General features: G+C 41.2%; 1 protein-coding gene and 1 long non-coding RNA gene across 2 annotated transcripts in view; one reads left to right on the top strand and one right to left on the bottom strand.

Moving 5' to 3' along the window:
- LOC121684892 (ATP-binding cassette sub-family C member 2-like) overlaps positions 1–1543 on the top strand; it is a 44674-nt gene extending 43131 nt beyond the window's left edge. Inside the window, exons 31-32 of the mRNA XM_042065023.1 lie at positions 115–309; positions 1133–1543. Of these exons, the coding sequence (XP_041920957.1) occupies positions 115–309; positions 1133–1262 (325 nt within the window). The 3' untranslated portion in view covers positions 1263–1543. The remainder of the gene's footprint in view (positions 1–114; positions 310–1132) is intronic.
- Positions 1544–15351: 13808 nt separating this feature from the next.
- On the bottom strand, positions 15352–16238 carry LOC121684894. Its single transcript, XR_006023210.1, has 3 exons — positions 16141–16238; positions 16016–16073; positions 15352–15933 (listed from the first exon to the last, which is right to left on the bottom strand). It is a non-coding gene; the product is annotated as an uncharacterized LOC121684894 (long non-coding RNA).
- Positions 16239–22223: the final 5985 nt, after the last annotated feature.

Below are 22223 nucleotides of genomic sequence, written 5' to 3'. Positions count from 1 at the left end.
CATATTATCAACACATTTCTTTATTATGCATTTATATTCGCTAAGGTATTGCAATATGCAGGGCAGCTGATATATTTTTGCTATTTTTTGTTTGTTTGCTTTCCCCTTTCACAGTGTCGGGCAGCGTCAGCTCCTCTGCCTGGCCAGGGCTCTGCTTAGGAAGTCCCGCATCCTGATCCTGGATGAGGCCACAGCTGCCGTGGACCTGGAGACAGATGACCTGATTCAGACCACCATCCGCAAGGAGTTTGCGGACTGCACAGTGCTCACCATCGCTCACCGGCTCAATACCATCCTGGACAGCTCACGGTAAGCAAACATAGCCTTTGTTTTTTTGTTTTTTAAAGAAAAAAAAATCCTGTAAGAGAGGTATGTGACGAAGAGATGAGACTCAATCAGGTAGTCTTAAAAAGAAAGCTTTCAAAGCTGCCGCATTAATAGCCAGTATGGTGGAAATGAATATAGATGAAAGCCAAGTAGCCACAGGTGTGCGAGATCTGAGTGTGCTCCCACTTTGTGAACTCCCATGCCCTGTCTTTTTCACTAAAAAGGTAAGGGGAGGAGACTGTGTACCAGGCATATATACACAGTAGGTGCCCATATGGGCTATGGCTTTGTTGCCTTAAAAATACAGATTATTCCCATGAGTGGACTGGTCTGAAAGGGTGGCTTTTGTTCCTCAGATCTGGAGAGAGCTCTGGAGAGAGCTTCCCTTCTAAAGAGTTAAAACAAAGTTATATTCCATTGCATGTTTCACTGAATGTTATTCTGAAACTGGATTTATCGCTATTTGATTTCTGCACATCACCAGGCTTTTATGGAGCAGTGTTATGATGTTCAACCACGTCATTTACAAACAGGGCTGTTGTGCAAGACAAATTCGCTGTTGATTACGGAGGGAAGGGGGGTCTGAGGGAGGGCATAAATACCAATACTCACACAAAATTATGAAAAATCAGCTGTCAATACAAGTTGTCAAAAAAAAATCCATATTTAGACAGATCATTCAGTAGCTGGCTGTGGTCATTGATTTTGCATGGAAGTTTTTTATTATTATCTTTCTATCTGGGAAAGTGAAAGGGGACAAAATATCTTCTCACATCTGAGGTGTTTGTGTCCCTATTCATTCTAGAGTGATGGTGTTGGATGCTGGCAAGATAGTGGAGTTTGATTCACCTAGTGCATTGTTCCAGAAGCAGGGGCACTTCTTCTCTATGGCAAAGGATGCTGGAATCACCTCTGTTGACTATACTGCACTGTAAGTGTGAGGTCATGGAGGACCTGTGCTTCCACACATTGCAGTACTTCATATCGCTGTATGTTTTTTGTTTGTTTGTCTTCTACATTTGTACCACTGACATTTCAGTTTTTAAAATGATTTATACATGTCACATATTTAAATTGTCCATTAAGTATAAGGCTGATGTGATATATTGTCCAGTGTTTTGTACAGTTTAGCCAGAGGAGCCATTAGAAAATCTCTTACTTTTGTAATTTTATTTTATATGTAAATAAACATGTTGTCCATGATTGGAGAAAACAATGGGTTTCCTGTTTCATCTATCCAGTAATAAATCATATTGTCAGCTAATTTTAGTTGAACACTAGGTTGGGAATTTCAGATCATTAAAAACAATAACACACAGAGACTAGATTCTTTTAAATACACATTCTCAAAGAAAACATTTTACTTGTTCTTGGTTTAGTGTTGCAATTTTGCAGTCCATATTGTTATTTAAAGCAACACCAAAGAGTTTTTTTATACCTTAAAATAATGTTTCCAAAATCGTTTCAGTGGTTCATCAACTCGTAACAGGGTGAACGGCAATTCTGCATTCGCTTAGTGGCCCTCTATCGGCTATAACCGCACTATGTAAGTTTGCCAGATCGGGTAGCGGATCTGTAGTTCGATGGAATGAGACATAAGAAACTACAAATTTGACTTGCATCTGATGTCGCAATATATCGTACTTTTATAAGTCATGCAAAATATTCTACCTTGTCTGTGGACATTTGTTATTTGCAAAGCCGGTGCTGGATAAACAAATAGCGTGCGTGCGACAGAGGGAAAGTTCTTTGGTGTTGCTTTAATATAGCATTCCCATGGAATTTCCCATATGAACTAAGTGTTTTCAATCTCGAGATGTTTATATGTTGTAAATCTCAAATTTTCACCCTAACTCAGTAAGCTTGTGACAGTGCCATCACTACGGTTGAGTATGCACTCTGACTGCTACACCAATGAGCCAGCGGCAGGCTTTTTGCCGTTGCGGTCAAGCTGCATGTTTAGTACCCAGGAGACCAAGCGGTTTTCTCCCATCGCTACTATTGGTTTGTCTCCTCTTCCCCTACACACAGCGAGAGAGAGAGAGAGCAGTGTGTGTGTGTGTGTCTGTGTGAGTGAGAGAGAGAGTCAGTGAGTGAATATTTTACATGAGAAAGGAAGGGGTCATCACTTCAACTGAATGCATTCTTTTCTATGATGCTCATAAAAATGCATTGAAAATCATTGTCATGGAGCTACATTTCTCATCAAGTGTACCTTGAACCAACAGAAAAATCTTTTTTTTTTTTTACAAAAAAGGCACTGTGGCTCATACTGTAAGTGCATTACAGTTTTTGACCATGTGATCACAGGAACCTGTATTTCCATGTGTTTTTAGGAATAGTGTAAAAATGAGTAACCAACAACTAAAAAATAGTATGTTAATAAAAACTAGAAAAACCACAAAGCGGTATAAAATATGACCGCCGCTCAGTCCTGCACATTCTCTCTGCAAAAATAAATCACGCTTGTCAATTTGTCTCCATCTCCTACTCCATCCCCTACTTTGCAACTTTTGTGTTTGTAAATGAGTGTGTGCGTGCGTGCGTTTGCTTTTGTGTATATATGTGCTTCTCTGTGTGTGAGTTTTTGCTTGTGAGTGTGTGTGTGGAGGTAAAAGGGTGTCTGTGTGTGTGTGTGCGCGTGCGCATGCCTGCATGTGTGTTTTTTCTATGCGTGCGTGTATGTGTTTGTGTTTACATGTGTGTGCGTGCGTGTGCTTGTGTGCGTGCCTGTGTGTCTCTGCATGCGTGAGAGTCTGTGTGTATGCCTGCATGTCTACTGTGTGTGTTTGTGTGCTTGCATGCATGCGTGTGTGTGTGTGTGTGTCTGTGTATGTGTCTGTGCTTGTGTGTGTGTGTGTGTGTGTGTGTGTGTGTGTGTGCGTTTATGTGTGTGTGTGTGCGTGCGTGCGTGTGCACGTTTATGTGTGTGTGTGTGTGTGTGTGCGTTTATGTGTGTGTGTGTGTGTGTGTGTGTGCGCGTTTATGTGTGTGTGTGTGTGTGTGTGCGTTTATGTGTGTGTGTTTATATGTGTGTGTGTGTGTGTGTAAGCATAGTGTACAGTCACTAATTGTACACATATGTAAGGGATAATATATTGTCCGCCGGTAATTATCGGAAAATAAGTCCTGACAGGGCGAACAGAACCCCAACGCGCAGCGGAGAGGTTTTTCTTCGACTTATTTTCCGATAATTACCGGCGGACAATACATTATCCCGCTTATTATAGGGCTAGTTGCCAAAATGAGAAAAGAAACTTAACACAATGCATCTTTAAAATGGTTTTGCTACCGTTTCGTGGTTTCCGCTGACAAAATAAATAGTTCGCCACACAGACAGAACATGACAGTTTTAGGTGTTGAGTGGCAACAGGGCTGGACTGGGACTAAAAAATGGCCCGGGCATTTTTGGCCACGGCGGCCCACCATGATTATTTATACGATATGCTGAGGCACACGACATACCAGAGGATATATGCGCACATTTATCATCCATTTCGGGAAAGCAATGTTTCACTAATATTACAGTACATGATAATAACTGTAAGCTGTAACACCTGCAAACTATAACTTTATGGCAAGCTAAAATAACACTGTAAGTTGGACACAGAGTCTACTCATAGCATTATTTGAAAACAAAGGCTATTAAAACATACACACACACTAGGGTGACCATCTCCAAACCAGCAAGGACGAGGTTGTGCACAAAACTCTATAGGCTACTATTAGGGGCAGCCGTGGCCCACTGGTTAGCACTCTGGACTTGCCGGAGGGTTGCCGGTTCGAGCACCGACCAGTGGGCCGCGGCTGAAGTGCCCTTGAGCAAGGCACCTAACCCCTCACTGCTCCCCGAGCGCCGCCGTTGAAGCAGGCAGCTCACTGCGCCGGGATTAGTGTGTGCTTCACCTCACTGTGTGTTCACTGTGTGCTGTTTGTGTTTCACTAATTCAACGATTGGGTTAAAAGCAGAGACCAAATTTCCCTCACGTTATCAAAAAAGTATATATATTTATACTTATTATTATGCATGTTTGAAGTCTGACTGAATAAAATGAGTCCTGTAATTATTTACACGCTTTTAGCCTACAATCTCCCCAGATACTATTAAGTGAAGATACATACATCCCAAAACATTTTCATTGTTACGGGCTATCATAATTATGACCGCCGCTAGCGAAGCGGTCATATAGGGATTGTCAAATGTCATTGTTTTTTTGTTTTGTTTTTTTCCCCGTCATCTACTTCCTGAATTTTTGGTCAACGATACCCGGGACACTGAACCACCAGGGCACATGAAATTTGGTGGGTATATAGCTCCATTAGACTTTTACGGAAAAATTTTGTTTCGTCCCCGGGGGCCACTCCCCCTCCGTGCTGGGCCCCCCGAACCGCAAAAAAAGCAGTTTTTCCTAAATAACTACCTGAACCGTGGCACTGAGGATGAAGAATCTTTTATGTTATGTTGGTCTCAAGGGCCCACATCAACCTGGCCCATAATCACTAATTTGTGATTTGCACCCCCCCCCGGTAAAAATGAAAATGCAATATTATTCTGCTTTAATCGCTCCCTATCTTCAGTTAGGATGTTCAGAACTGCACCAAATTGTATGTGTATGATTGACCTGGCATTCTCTGGGGGTATGCCAAGTTTCGTAGAATTTCATCCATGGGGGGGGGTCTAAAAAAAATTAGGTTATGTGTACATTTAGTGACTGTACACTCATTGGCCTGTAGATGGCGGTGCACACATATACACATGCACGCACACACACACACAGGCACCCAGATACTATCGGTATTAGAACGGCCAATACATAATTACAAATTCAGTAGGATTAAAAGAAAGCCAAAAATATTCATCATCATCATCATGGCTGCATTTCCAGTATTGGCGATAAGTAGTCGTTTGTCCACTAGATGGCGCATCGTTGCAGTGAGACGTAATTTTGTTGGAAGTTAAAAGTGGGTTGGAAAAACAATGGACGCTTCCTACAAGTACTGTAGTTTATCGCAGAGAACGTCTAATAAGGATAGGATGATGTTCACATGAAATGTAATTCCCATTTCTTCTTGAAGCCTAAATAAATCTGAGGATGTTTATTGGACATGCTTGGTTTTTACTGCAGGTAAGTTAATCTTATAATATCATTAAGGACCTAGGTAATGTTACCATTAGCGTTGGTTGAGTGATGGAGGCCAATTTGACTGATTGCATTTGTAGAAAACTATAAATGCGGTTATACCAAGCAAATTGATAGCAGCACTGTAATTGTATCTTTCGACTGTCATTTGTTGCACGTGCTACAAAAATCATTCTGTGCAATGGAAGATTTACCAACCTTACACCGGTCTGATACAGTTTTGCCTATACATGCGTGAGACTGAGACGCCTGTTTATTTTGTTTTAAGTGGGTGCAGGGTGTGAGAGGGGAATCGATGAGCTTTGATTCCAGCTTGGTAGTTGTAGTCTGTGAAATTAAAAAGCACGTGTGTGTTAAGTATCCAAACAATGACACCTTCATTTCATTATGGCTGCTTTAGCAACACACCTTAAGCTACTGTAGTGGGTCCCATTTAGAAGTGGCTACTTCATTCGCGCTTTCCTTGACTCATGGAGCTTTTGCAGATGAATTTTATTACAACTTTTCGCCACGATATGGCAGTTTAAGTCCGCTTGATACTGTAAGGCGTAAGCCATTGGTTTCCAAAGGAGATTTTATTTGTGTCGCCAGCATAGCCTATTGACAATTTATGTTGTAAATAGGCCTACCTTATAAGCCTACCTGTAGCTTAGGGAAGCTAACAGCTTTCTATTAGGATCTAGTTTGTTAGTTACAGTTTTGTCATAACTCCCTGATGCATTTTTGCATTTAGAATAGCCAGAGCGTGGATATCTCAATCGGAAAATTAAACAATATCGGGTGCCTATGGACTAGGCTGGGTGAACCCAGCCTGATCTGCCCGCTATTTATTTTTTGATTTCTTAAAAGATTGAGCTTGGTCTGGTGAAAGCCAGACTAGCCATGGACTTCAGTTACACAATGCAAGGGAACATGAATCACCCTATATTTGCACGAACAATAACGGACAACAGCTCTTCAACTTTGGCCCGTTAAAATGTGTATGAACAGTCTAGCGACGCATTTCATCAAGGCCCATTTGGACATGTCAGTTATTTGCACCACTAGATGTAAAACAGCATTTCGTTTCAGACTACTGTTACTTAATTTGTGCAGTGACAATAAAGTATTACATTAACTAAAGATGACTAAAATCTTATGTAGAAGAAGAAACATTCACAAAAAATCCATCCATCCAAAGATGACCTTTGTTTTTGATAGCTGTTGAAAACGGCATGGAACTGACAGATGTTTTTGTGCATAAATAAATAAATAAATAACATTATGCTGATACCTTTTCCTTTTCCCAAATACAATGTAGCCTACAGGGTGTCCTTTCATCAATCCAGTTGCAATGGATGAACTGTGATGAACTGCCCTACTTGTGATTGTTACTAGAGATTTTAAAGGTTTTATAACAATTACATCTTCTTTGGCTATTCTACAATCTATTCACCTTTTCAGCACGAGTAGGCTACTTTCTGTGCAGCCGCACACACACACTCAGGCATGCTAAACAAGCATATACAAAAGTTTCAAGAGTGGGGGATGGAGTAAAATATGGAGACAAATTGAAGTGTGATTTATTTTCGCTGAACAGATGTACAGGAATGAGCGGCGGTCATATTTTGTAGTCTAGTTCTAGTTTCTGTGTCATTCTCATACTGTATCGTGGAGTTTATTTTCGGAGGAGGAGAGAGACATTATGTTTGATGTGCAGTGTAGTGAAACAGAGGAAGGAGAAGTACAGGTGGATTCGGAGGAGGAGAAAGACGTTACGGAGGAGGAGGAGAGAGACGTTACCCAGCAGGGACAAATTGAGGAAGAGGTCAGAATAGCTACTGTAAATGTTAGCAGAATGAAGAGGGACGTTTCATGCAGGGAGGGCTGTTGTGTGTGTGTGTGTGGAGGGCTGGGTGTCCACCTGCTCCTCCGCTTTCGATTGACATGCATTTGAGCGTTTCTCTGCAACATGCATCAGTAGCAAAGAAGCCATCTGCATTTTACATTGCGCTATTCGATTGTCGTCGACGCGGAGAGGAGAAAAAATAAAATAAGTTATCCACAACAAATCAACGAGTGGTCGGCCTCAGAACGCACTCAACTTTTTGAGATCTGAAGTCAGTCATGACTCATGATTGTTTGAAATTGTTGTCAATCTTGACGCAGTACAACAAGCAAACCTATCACATTTCTGTGCGCATACAGGCAGTTACACGTAGGCTACACACGCACGCACTCAGAAAGACACTGTAGGCCTACATTTATTTGTTACCGTTTCGTCGTGGCTTTTGCTGAGAAACAAATAGTTCGCAATACACACAGAGCTTGAATCAAACTTTCTTTAGAACACAGCTGATCAACTGCCTGCTTTCACTTTTGAACGAAGTTCCATTGCACAAAGTGACCGGACTACTTGCGAAGTGTTATGAAAGACTTAAATCAGAAGCACAAAACCTGTTGCCATTGGCAGCGGTAATTATATGGTTGCAGCATTCTATATATATCTATGGTTGCAGTGGTAATTACGTAGGCCTAAGTGATAATGGACGACACAGTGGGTCTGTTCACAGAAATGAATGCACTGTCCAGGTTGTAAAACGCATAGACATAATATACATAGACGCCGCATTGGCTGGTGGAAACAAGAAATGCGGCCTCCATCTTGGACCGGTCATACTCCTCGTTGCGTTGCAGCAGAAGACACAAGATGACAGCACTGTGCAGCATGTTCCTTCTCAAATCGGCGGACCATACTCGGGGGATTTACTTTTCACAAGTAAGATTTAACATAACCGTACTATTGGTTGTATTTTGTGAATAGAATATTACCAGAGAGCTGAGAAGGAGCAATCTTTGATATTACTGTATGAAAATCGTAGCCATCTAGCTAGGCTATGTTTACTCGGTGTTCACCCGGCTATGAACTGAGACTTGATAAGTCATATTCCATAACACTGACTTAGATTACAACTGACACAAGACGGCTATTGTAGAAATAAATCATACTAGATTTGGCTGGAAAATTTTACACAAGTGGCACAGACTAGCCTATTGGGCAATCGCTAGCTGCTACTTGTAGCATAAGTGTGTTGGTGGTAGCCTCACTATTTCCTGAATAAAGTAACTTTTCAATAGCTCAACTTCTTTATTTATCAAGTAGCTTAGCCAGACAAGCTACACTTTTCTTGTCATGTGAAATTAGCACAATTTAAAGTAGCTTACTATGTAGTGAACTAGCCTACTGCTGTGTTTGTGTTAGGCTACTAATACATTTGACTGGGTGGTAGTTTTGTGTAGTGTTTTATTCATGGCAGAGTAACTAATAGTTTAGCTCACTAAAATTTCGAAGTAGCTTGCCCAACACTGTATTATTCACATGTCATTTACCCTAACAAGAATAAGATGCCTCTCAAATTCCTTTTCATTCATTTATTTATTATTTTGTATCTCTCCAGAACAACTGCCTTGTTCAAGAAGACTGTGAATTAACTGAACGGTCTCCTCACACCCCTGGAACTGAGGAAGGTGCAGCTCTTCATTGCAGTACTGCAGGGCATCTGCTACACTGTGACTGAATGTTTGATTTATGAGCTCCACCTTCATCACCTGCATTCGCCACTCTGTGTCCCATTTTCCCATCGTCTGGTTGACTCAGTCCTCTTTTATGGAGTACCCAGTTTACTATGCCATCTTATTTGCCCACCTGCTGTCTGAAGCACTTTTGTTCTCAGCCAAAGTGTACCCAAGCAATTTTAGCAAGGTGGGAACATACAAAATGACATGCACCAGTTGTCGAAATCATAGAACCAACTGCATCACGGTAACTCTGTCTCACTGAGCCTGTGAAGACACTCCCTGATTCTTTACTGATTGCAATGAACGGGTTGATCTTAGCAGTTTCTAAAATGTTTCTTAATTCCTTTTTATTTAATCTCTTCATTGGGGCTGGAACCTTTCTGTGAACTGTAAATAACAGATGCTGTTGATGAACCCATTGACACTGTACAAGTGACAAGTCACCTTTTTGTCTTGAATTGATGAACTGTTACACTTACTATGCCAAACCAATGTCTGTTTTTTAAGGATCAGAAACAAACCTACAAACTTGCACTTTACAATATTTATGGAACTTGTCTAACAAATGCTGTTGATATTGAACCCAGTTACTCCATTTCCTTTATGCCACACCAATGTCTGTTCATCACTTTATTTTTGATGGCACTGAACTGAAAATGTTAATGGATTTTTGTCTGTAAATTTAACTCATTAAAACTTGTATCAAACCAGTTTTTGTCTATGCTGTCAAACGTGGATTAGTTATGTTCCCAGTTTTTATATTGGATGTCATCACTTTATAATATATCATATCAGAATATTCTATTACTGTTAAGCCCACTATGAATATTAAAATACACACAACCGTGTTTCCTGTATCATACAGCTTTTCTACTGGGAGGTTTACAACTTATTCTGAGTCAATTTACCCAAGTTTGTCACTAAACCACATAGGCCTACTTGGAATACCCCTCAGATGTCTGAATGGCACTGATCTCACTTAAATGTTTATGGAACCTTTCTGTGGACTGTGAATAATGCTGTTGATGGAACTTTTCTGTCAACTGTGAACTATATTTAACTCATTAAACTTGTATCAAACTAGTTTTGTCTATGCTGTCAAACATGGATTGTGTTCCCAGTTTTGATATCGGACGTCAGGTCACTTTATATCATATCAGAATATTCTATTACTGTTAAACCCACTATGAATATTAAAATACGCTAAATCATGTGTCCTGTATCATAGCTACATGTATGACCTTTGCAGCAAAAAAAACCGCGTGAGAATCTGTTCGGTATTCAGTGAGATATGATTAATTAAGTGCGCTGACAGCTCATCTCACCGGCCAAACAGATTACACTGAGTGGAGTGGATGACCGGTCCAAGATGGCGGCTCCAAATCTCGTCAGCGCTAGTAAGGAGTAGCGGTCGATGCGGCGTCTATGTATATTATGTCTATGGTAAAACGGCCCCGACACGAAGCGGAGGGCCGTTTAAACCTCGTAACCACGTTACAGCTCGGATGCAACGTGACAATTCGCCAAACTCGTTATGAAGTTTAAATGAACTAATATACAAGTGTGATACAACCAAAAAAATGGATCTACTTCATAAGTGTGCAAATAACATACGGTTAATGGTCGTTCTAAATTACGTAGGACAATGGGAAATTTAACCAAGCAGTGGAATAAATGAAAGTAACCGTAGAACGTTGGGAAATCCCATTCAAGTCAATGGAGTATTCTACTAGCATTGTGAAGAGCCGTGTAATAAATTACACGACTCATGAGAGTGCTGCAGAAAGTTCCATTAATGTGGTCCCCCATGAACGGAATTCCACAAAACTTGCCATGCATTCAGAAGGTGTCATAATGATCCTACACTTCAAATTCTGTGCAGTTTTGAACCTGTCAGCCAAAGATACTGTAGCCTACCTGCGATTACAACACCTCGTTTTTGCTTTTTCATTTTTTACTAGGTGGCGCTATACATCAAATGAGTGGTTATCACTGTAAATGATCACTCTTACTTACAGTCATATTTTATTGGCATTTTATTGGTCAGTCAATTGCATTAATACACAGGATTAGATGTTATAATCCCACATAAACAAAGTGTGCATTTATCATCCTCACCAAACCATTGACTCAAATTCTTGGGAAATGGGAGCACATCATATGTAGCACCTAACATAAATCTGATCCTACCAGCTTCTATGCCCCATAGATCTTTCCATCTAATCAGTCTTTTTTCCACCCCTTCCCAGTTCATCCACTGCCCTTGTTTTGCCTGCGATACTGCCTTAGTACATCTTACAGTCTCCTGTCTATGCATTTTCTCACAAAGGAGTTGATCAGGTTTTCCAACCTTTCTATCTTTGACAGAGGAACTTCATAAACTGTCAATGGCCACATTAGCCAAGGCAATAAACCAAACTGAAGACACCACAGCTTGAGCTTACCTGGCAGCCCTGACTTGACAATTTTTGCAATACCTTGCCTAGTGTCCTGTCAATTCTTCAACCTGTGACTCATCACTGAGGCTTGCATCATACCACCATCATACCACTGGTTTCTCCAGAACTGTGGAAATCACCTCTTTATTTGAACTTTCAAACTTCTTATCTATTATTCCACTGCTTGGTTGAATTTCCCATTGTCCTACGTAATTTAGAACGACCATTAACCGTATGTTATCTGCACACCTATGAAGTAGATACATTTTTTGGCCGTATCACACTTGTATATTAATTCGCCAAACTCGTTGTGAAGTTTAAATGAACGGTCACGTTGCATCCGAGCTGTAAAATGCAGACGTTCAGAACATTGCAACATTATAGCATATGACAGAGGTGGCTTTTAGCTAGATGGATGACAGCAGGCTAAGTAAAATAGCGATGTTTCAAAGCTAAAGTTCATCAGAATCTTGGGATACGCCCGCTTGACAACGGGAGAGATAGAACTAACAACTGGCCTTTGGCCGTAGCAACCATCCATTTAGAACTAGTAACGGCAGTTTGTCCTGTGAGTTGAGAAATTAGTTGATATGTGTCGGAAGAAATTAGTTCTACAAACAAGACAGTTTTAGCGATTAAAACGTTTAAATTGTAACAGGAAATGAACACAACGCAAGTGGCAACAGTGGAATAAGCGGGATAATGGACTCCACGGTGGTCTGTTCACAGAAGTTAATGCACTACGAGGTTTAAACTGCCCTCCGCTTTGCGTCGGGGCCGTTTTACAACCTCGACCGTGCATTAACTTCTGTGAACAGACCAACATTATCCCTTACTTACCTTCCCTTTAACAATTGAGAGACTTCTAGGGCCCTATCATGACATTCTAAAGTGCATCGTCACTCGTCAAAAGTCTATTCAAATTTAGTAGGATGTCCAGTTCACAATGGGAGGGGTTTCGTTATCAAACGTGGAGCGCATGGCGCAACAAGGTGTTCCTATGTTTTTTAATCAGTCATATGGGTGTGTTTGGGGCGTAACATCATTTAAACCAATGAGAATGACATCTGTCATTCCCTTTAACGGCGCAAAGCGCGTTTTGGCATTCAACGGCGGATTTGAAGGAGGATGCTTGCGAGACCGTATGGAATAGTCATTCTTAAACCATGCTTTACTAAAACCTAGCATAGCCTTCACGCATTTGCACTCGTCTATTATTCGTACATATCGTACATTGGCAAAGTGAAACTAATTTCACCAAGGTGTCAGTCAACGAAGACAGTTATATGCAGTTACTTTCACTATTCACTGACAATTGGTTACCGTCGAAAACATAGGCTGGAAAAAGCAACACTTACCCTAATATTGCTCAAATTACTGAATAAAACAACATTTATCCTGCAGAGGAGTTGCTTATATCTCGTGACAGTGCGTCTTCAGCTGTGCTCCATACGTGTCTCTTGCCTCTCCCCTAGTCACTTTTAACAGTCATTACCAATTTGCAAATGATGGTGAATAACTACTCATCATGAGATGTACAGTATTTCGTAATATCTTTATTCTAATTATGTTTCCCATTGTAATCATGCAATTTGTAATGCTTTGCATGGACGTGCGCTGGTGTGCGTTCATGAATGATAGAAGGATGGTGCGTGCACCTAATGCCAATATGACTGTTGACATGCGCTCTTAAAATAGCATATGAACAACTCGCCATTGACTTCTGACCAGGTTTAGGTGGTGTACGATAGCGATTTTCAGACAACGCGCCAGACCCCTCCCTAGGTTGTTAATTGCCACACCCCTGGGCGCAATGTTTAAAAAATAAACGTGCAAAATACCGAATTAAACTTTGTGCGGGTGGAAAACGAGTTTTACGCCATGCGCTGGTGTGCAAAATACAGCCCCTAGACTTACTTGGTTTCACCTTCATTCTGGCCCATTGCAGATTGCTATTTAACTTATCCAGCAACCTGTTGGTGCATGGAACGGTTGACATCAAGGTTGTCATGTCCTCCATGAAAGCCCTAATCAGGGTAGGCAACTTCTCCCCACCCACTACCCATTTTGAGGCCCTAATAATGACCTCCATTGCCATTGTAAAAGCAAGTGGGGAGATGGTCATCCCACCATGATTCCTATCTCGAGTTGTTGCCACCCTGTGGTGTACTCAGCTGTAGTAAAACATAGTTGAATATCCATAAAGTATGCTAGGCATTTAATGCTACCTGGGATTGTGAAATAATCAAAGGCCTCCCACAACAGACTATGCGGCACTGATCCAAAAGCATTAGCCAAATCCAAGAACACAACATGCAGGTCTCTGCTCTCACGCTTTGCTAACTGAATTTGGTGCCAAATCATGCTGGTATGCTCTAAGCACCCAGAGAAGGGATTCCAGCTTTTTGCACCGTGGTATCAATTAGTTTATTCCTTTCAAGGTAACTTGTCAGTCTCCGTGCCACCACACTGAAGAAAACCTTCCCTTCAACATTCAGTAGACTAACTGGCCTAAATTGATTAATCTCCACTGCGTCCTTTTCTTTGGGAATAAATATTCCCCCAGCCCTCCGCCAAGCCTTGGGAATACTCTGCTTTTTCCAAACTATTTTCATGAATTGCCATAGAAATCTTAAAACATCTGGTGCACTCTTATAATTAGGTCCTGGGGCTGAAGAGGCCCTTGCACATTTTATTACTTCTTGCACCTCTTTCCACCTTGGTGGACTATCGTCGCACTGGCTACTTAATTCACCAATAGGTGGGATAGTACCATCTCTCTGAACCTCTCCCTATCTTCGTGCACTCCCTCTAAATACTCCTCAAGCTTCTGCTTAGGTTCCAAAAGACTACCACTCTTCTGCATTACAAATAAAGACTTAACCAATTTAAATGGGTCTTTATAGAATGCTAGTCGAGCTTGTGATTTCTTCTTATTTTTATCTTATTATTTTCAGCTCTTCTTAGCACTGCCAACCGCTCCCTCACATCTGCCTGTAGACAGTCAATACCTTCCTCATCATCTGTAGCTTTTCCCCACCACTTCTTAAGCTGCCTTCTCTCCTTGATGAGTTTCTCTCCTGCTGGCGCCTAGATTTGACTACCTCATTCTACCTTCTGCTGTGCCTGGCCATGTGACCCCAGGCCTATGACCATTAATCTTCTCCCTCCTTGGTTGACTGGCCTCTCTTTCTGCCTCACTGCTAGAACTTTCCTCAACAACAGGGGTGCTGATGTCCTGCAAACTGTGGGTTTCTTCCTGTCGCTGAAATTTAACCGACTGACTTGATGCACTTCTTAAGTAGCTATCAATGCAGGGACCCTGTGTTCCCTCTACCAAGCACTTCTTTTTCCCTTGATGAATTTTCAGGCCCTTTAGACTTGTATCCTTCTGCCAACCACACACGCACATTTGCAACTTCAGTTTTCTCTGAACTAGTGGCTTCCACAGATATGTTTTCCGCAACCCAGTCTCACAGCTTAACGTGATATCACCACGAAAGTAAATCTGTTCAGGGGTGCTGCCATCACGATTTCGGGCCCTTTTTTCGTGATAGGACAACACTTTCCCTACCCTATTCATTTTAATGCGCGAGGTATAAAGCCGCCGCTGTGAGCGCTAACTGGTGACTGGGGGACAGAAGGGGAGACATTTGCGCGTCAGGTTTTAAAATATTTTTTCACTGTCGTCTCCTCAAGTTCATGTGAAGTGGCAGTGTATTAAAATAGTTGAAATCATGCAGTGGTTTTAAAAGCAATTGGTCTGTTCTAAGTCATTTCTGTAGGCCTACATGCCAGCTCACGTGTGAACGTGTCTTAGTTTTCTTCTTTTGAATGAACACTTTATTCTGAAAATATGTTGTAGTCTGACAAGAAGTAGATAACAGTTGAGAATATAAAAATATAATTTATTTTACATGTATTTCAAGGAGAACAGTTTGAGAGCACATGCAACATTTAGTAAGCCTTCCCCACAGTTAGCTACATCAACCACAGCTTCTAATCATCCAATTTGAGACAGAGCAGGGGGGTTACAACCAAGAAAAAGGACTCAACAACCAAACAAAAGATCAAATACACTCAGGGCCTCAACAGGTGCCAAACAAAGGATTCAAACTCAAGCAAACGGGCCACAACATAAACCCCGCTCCACCTCCCAACAGCCACATACATGCAATAGACGCTGGGTTAGACAAAGACACTTAGGGAATGGTTTGACAAACAAAACAAATATAAACCTGCTAACCAGCGTAGTAGTTCACGCAACTCACACAAGCTGATCTATCGATCAGCAATTACCACCACTGCTGGCTAGCAGAAAGAAGAAAAAAAAACACAAGCATATGTATACACAATCACATATAACCAAAAGAAAAGACAAAAGAACACAAGAGAAACAGTGATTGCCACAACAAAGCCTCTACGCTGCAATCCTCCCAGAAGCAATGGCCAAAGATCCCTCGTAGTCTCTACAACAGACAAAAGTAGCATCAGCAACATATCCTCTAAAAAGTTAACATGCAGAAACTAAACTGAAGAAATTTCAATTACCTGTAGACGCTGAAATTACTCACTTACAAACCACCGGACAAAGTACATCTGCTTACATCTGTTACAAGATAAAACAGTTCACAACTTCTCCACAAACAGAGAACAAAAGAGGCCTAGTAACATACCTCCAGGCAAGGAGAAAACCAGCAACCTCCTTGGGCTGGTTGCATGCTTGGTCTGAGGATCAGCAGCACACAGGTGCTGACAATCAGTGGCACTCATCATTCCCTCCCTTCCCCCCTTATATAGGGAAGAGCCATCTTAAGGAGGGCATACACCCCTCTAGTCACCATCATTAGTGACCCAAGTGCCACAATGTGATACATTTCCCGCTAGACGCTAGAAATGTAATAATAAAAGGTTGATTCCTTATCGTTTGTTTGCAATAAACTCGTCAGTTTTAGGCCGAGCAGCCTGAATCGTGATCGCATCACGCTTTGGCCAGATCACAAGCGATTTGTCTTAGTTGTCTTCTTTTGTATTCATGAACATTTTATTCTGAAAATGTAATGCACATTTCCCGGTAGAACTATAATAATAAAATGTTGATTCTTTGTCGTTTGTTTGCAATAGGCCTACGATCGTCAGTTTAAGGCCGAGCAGCCGTGAATCGTAATCGCAACACGCTTTGGCCAGATCACAACGTCTCGGTTGTCTTCTTTTGTATGGATGAAGTCTTTATTCTGAAAATATAATACACATTTCTTGCTAGAAATATAATAATAAAAGGTTGATTTCTTGTCGTTTGTTTGCAAAGCTGGTCAGATTAAAGTTGAAGGTTTTTCTTTCAGGACAACACTTTATACCCGCTACGAGCGCAACTGGTGAGTGATGGACAGAAGGTTTTTAAAAGTTTTTTTTTTTTTCAACGTCTTCGCCTCAAGTTCATGCGAAGTGGAAGTTAATGAATTAACGCTCCCCGCTAGAAGGAGCTCTATAATTGGCTAATAATAAATCAATATTTATTGTAGGCTACGGTGCGGAGAGTGCCAAGGCACAATGTTTCATTGCGGTGGTATTCTGTACTAATATGCATGACAAATACACCTGAGCTGAAATGAACACATTAGGCCACCCGTCAGAACTATAGGCTAATGAGGGTTGACAGGTCGAAAAGCCTGGCGAGTGTCTTCAACACCCAGGATGTTACGGTGTTTTTCGTGATCCTATAACGTGTGGTTCAGCCATGACAAATTGCTTCTACTTCTATTGTATGTTTGAGTGGATGCATATAATATTAGGCTATGCCTATTTCCCGCTAGAAGTGTAAAAATACCGGCTAATTTATTCATCGTTTTGAGATGGGCATGTCATTCGTGACCCGCCACCTGCTTGTCTGTTTCAAAGTGTGCTGCAAGGCTTGCTTTCTGTTCACTCTTGTATGAATGAATATGCAATGATGTGGAAATGCAGTATATATAATTTAAAAAAATGGACCATCCCCGTTGTTTAGGTTCGCCAAGCTGAAGAGCTTATCCATGGAAAACACCTGCAATAGGCTACCCAAGTTGCCACCAGTGGCGTCATGCCCATTGAAGTTAAGGGGGCACGTGCCCCCTCGGATTTTTCGTCCCTGATCATTTTTTTGATCATAACTTTGTTCCTATTATGCTCCATAATAAGCCAGAGCCTATAACGACTCAAATGTATTCTTCTAGATGTGTAATAAACCGTAGCAAAATAGCTGAAGACCAGTCAACAGCCCTTTTCCTAAAATTGGTGTCTGTGTATGTTCCCATAACAACTCACACGTGCATTGAGCTCGCAATGTTTTGCTTGTGTTGAACTGTTACAGTTAACTTTAGGCTACAGTTTGAACAGTTTAACTTTTACAGTTACAGTTTAAACAGATACAGTCAATGGTGTTGAAGTGGTAAGTAGTCTAGCTAAGCAATAAAAAGTAGTGGAATTATTTGTAGTTGACCAGGAAATTTTGACTTGATGATCAAATAGTTAGAACTATGGATTTGATGTTGGCCGCGAATTCAGAGCATTACGTTAACGTTAGCCTACATGGTGTCAGTATAACGTAGCCTAGGCTACTCTTACAAATATTACAAATATTTGGCAAAGTCTCCTGGTTCAATTGTTTCCCGTTTCATAAACGAGTTAGATTTGCAGTGACTACAAAATCCAACCTAATAACATTAGGCCTACCAAGGCATTGCATTGGATGTTTCTCCACTTGTTCTTGTGGCAGATTTTTTTTGAAGATGTCATGTGTTGCCAGGCAGCAGCCGAGAGATATATGTAGTAAAGTTCATGAACAGTTCATGTGCAGCCAGGTGGCCAGGCAGAAGCTGGGGGAGGATGTCATGCACGTGCGCGAACGTGACACAGGCCTACTGGGGATTATTTAATAATTTTTGTGGCAGCTCAGTGAGCTCATCTACCTATATGATTTATTGAATATACATTGATTGAATGAAAAAGGGTCTGCCGATTTCATAGGGGGCAGACACTGGGCCAGGGTTGGCCATAAGTAAAAAGGAGGTGTTTTTGACCACATACAAAAACTTTCCCCCAAGAGGAAAATCCTCAGAACGTGCGCACCTTCTCCCCAAGGCCTGGGTCGTGGAGTCTCCGCTGCAGAGGACATCCATCATTCGCAACTCCTGCCTGGTGACACTTAGTCTCTGTGCATTTTTCAGAGCTGTACCCAGGAGGACTTGTGAATAAAAGGCCACAAGCGGCCACTTCTCATCTCAGACCGTTCTCCGCTGGTTTTTGTTCAGAGTGCGTTAGAGTTAAAAGTTAGTGATTTTTTCCACGACATTCTCTTCACGTATCTGGCTGCTAATCCATGTAATGAAAAGGGATAGGCTACGCGCTCAAAAGGAGGCTTAAAGTTGTTTTATATAGGATCGCTATGAACGTGATGTAGAGGGCAAGAAAGTATATTATCAGGTCACTTGCTCATGATTTGCAGATAGCAACTTACAAATGAGGTAGCCTACACTGAAAAAAGTGATTTTGACATGTAGTAGCCTAATTTTTTCTTAAATGAAACTGTATTTATATACTCAATTTGTTTGTGTTTTGCAAAAACTCATTTCAGATAAGTAATATCTGCAAGAAAAAAAGGGGTTTGCTTCAGATTTGTTTGTGTTTTACAAAAAACTAATTTCAGTTAAGTAATATCTGCTAGCCTGGGTGTTCCCATGCTGCCTTACGCGCGATTTGATTCACGCTGCTAAGGCAGCCTGGAGACCATGGAGCAAATTTTCGCCTGAGATAGGGAACCAATCACAGAACAGGGGGGAAAGCAAGACGATGATGAGCTATGCACAGACGCATTTGATAGACATCCGTGGCACCCAATAAACGGATCTGGGCATTTTTTTCAAATACAAGAAAATGAACGTTTGGTTCCCAGACCACGTCTCATTGAGAAGTGGTGGCGCTAGCCAGGCTAAATATCTGCAAGAAAAAAAAGGGTTTGCTTCAGAGGCGGTGCTGCGCATGCGTTTATTTGGCTGCCAAAAGATGATTGTCCTCCATTTTGCAAACGGTTCCGTTGGCTTGAAGAGATCTGCACTTGAAATCTTCGCTTTTGAATTTTTAACGGTAAGTGGTATATTATTAAACGTCATTTGACAGTCAGTTTACCATTAGAAATTTGTTGTGTCTTTAATTGCCTTATTTGACACGATAGAGCTGTTTTCTTGAATATTTAAGAAATCGTCTAGCAAGCTAGCTAAAGTTAACTTTACCTAGCAGTTCTACTCCAATATAATGTTAACTTTGCTAACAAGTTCATCTTAAAGTTTACTTTTATTACCTCCTCGACGTAATTGATTGAATAACTTCAAAATGAATATAGACCTTAATGTTAGATCTCAATTTAGGTCGTTGAAACTCAGTGGACCCATTAAAGTTTGTACAATTAACATTAGCTGCTAACTGAATTGGAACACAGATCTTGCCAGAAATATGGTTGACCTTAACGTTAGCTAGCAGCTAACCGAACATGTTATGCAGCAGACCAAACACGTTTTCACCGACCCCTGTGGAGTCAACTGACACTTAACTTGAGCAATGCCGAGTTTGCAAAATACATTTGTTTGGAGACTCAGAATGCAGGCCAAGGTACATGTAAAAAGGAAAGAAATAGGACGCATGTTTTGTGAGTGATTAGGTCAGGTCATAACTCGGACAATGTTGGGCAAAAGCCACATTTACGCTAGGTTTAGAAACGTGTTTATTTATTCTGTGGAGTACTAGCCTGGCGGGGCCATCCTATATCATTGAGATGTATAGTCTGGCATCGAACCATTCACCTCGCTTAATCCAAGGGGCGGGCAGAGAATTGTCTTTCAAACTGCCTAGGCATGCAATAGGCCAGCGCTACGACCATATCCGTATCCGGTCGGCAAAACGGCAAATACATCCTTCTTCGAAAATAATGACTTAAGTGCATTGTGTTGCTCAACTTTCAAAGAAAAGCACAAGTCCAACTCCTCCAAAGTTGACGCCAACGCCGATTCAAACAACCGCTCTTCGTTCGCCATAGCCACCTTCCTTGTTGTTCACAGTCGCAGGACTGTCGTTATCCTGTTAAGCCCGCCTTAAGACTCTCTAACAAAATAGAGCGCTGTGATTGGAGAACATCCACGGTGCTAAGCCAATAGAAATCCCTATGGTTCGATACTAGACGTACAGGCTGAGCAAATTAATTTGCCGCCGCTAGGGTGCGTCTAGATTTCTAGGCTAATGGAGTACCACTATTTTCGTAATAATGTCATTGCCAGCGCTGAATATGCATGGTGGTGGTGGTGGCATTTCTCAAACTCAACAGCAGTGCAAGATCTGGACAGGCTGATGCTACGCACCTGTTAAGCAGATATTGGTTGAACATTTTATTTGTTCCATGGTGTTGAAATTCGAAATGTTTTCCCTCCAAGGGTACAGTCAGACCAACAAGCAGGGCTGTGTAGCTATTGTTTGTAGATTGTAAGATAATGTGTCAAATGTCAATTAAATGAAGTGTCAAAATCGTTTGATTAACTAGTACCATTTGTGTATGTATTAAATAAGTATATTTCATAAATGTATACTTTATATTTATATTATAAATGTGTTTATATCCTCTTTAGTTACAGGTATTGAGAAATGTCCTTGCTTGATGACTGGATCAGGAAATGCCTGTGATGCTTGGGTATTCAGGCAAGCTACAGGTCAAAGATGCGTAACCTTGGATGTCCAGTGACCGCCGTTTTCCAGAAGAAGAAGGTCATAAGTTCCAGAAGAAGGTTTAAAGGACACAAAATGACCAATCATTTGAGGATTTTGCAAGGTGTAAGTTTGTATAACTATTATTGTTTACTTCTCTTATAATAATAATAATAAATATAATAAAAAAATAATTCAGTGGAAATGCATGGATTCCAGTTGCTGCTACTGGAAGAAACTGGAATCCATGCATTTCCACTGAATTATTTTTGGAATCTGATCCCTTATCATACCTGTTCATTCTTACTCGTTGCTCGACTTATCGTGACTAAATTCAAGATGGCTGCAAACGCTAAACTTCGTGAAGGTACTGTCTGTATAAATCGTCTTGTAAGTAAACTACCAGTGCTTTTTCAAAGTTCTCAATGTCTCGTTTTAAATGTCAGGGCCCTCAGAAGTCTACCAATGAAGTGTGGAGATACATTGAGCCTCGTAAATGGGTGTAAAACAGTGATTTATTTGCATGGCTAGCCCGATGCCGAAGCACCACTATTGAAAAAGCTGTTGGTAGCATCGGCTAACTAGCGCCAGATTTTGGAGTGCAGGGGACAAGCCGAGATGGGCTATGAGACATACGTTCACACTCGGTATCATGTTTCAATACACTTTAGGTCAATATCACACCGGAATTCTCCTTTAATTGCAAGAAAATATTAAGTAAATTCAACTAAGCTACTTGAGCATAGGGGTAAAGTGATGCCACCGTTTTGTATGTGTTAGAGCCCTGTCAGCTGAGGTCTGAACATACTGTACTCTGCCCAGGGCCTTGCTGCACAGACCATACAGGCGCCCATTGCAGTAGTCCCAGCGGGAGGTGGTGAATGCATGGAATAGTGTCTGATTCACTTATTTAGAGAGAGATGGCTAGGGTCTTGAGTTGTTTTTGAGGTGGAAGAAGGCAAATTTGGCAATTCTTTTGATGAGCACTGGAATGATAGTTTGGAGTCTAGGGTGACACCTAGATTGCGTACCTCTG

The sequence above is a fragment of the Alosa sapidissima genome, chromosome 16, assembly GCF_018492685.1.
Source record: "Alosa sapidissima isolate fAloSap1 chromosome 16, fAloSap1.pri, whole genome shotgun sequence".
Classification (NCBI taxonomy): domain Eukaryota; kingdom Metazoa; phylum Chordata; class Actinopteri; order Clupeiformes; family Clupeidae; genus Alosa; species Alosa sapidissima.
Note: the sequence above shows the minus strand (reverse complement) of the source record. Positions and strands in the feature narration are given on the sequence as shown.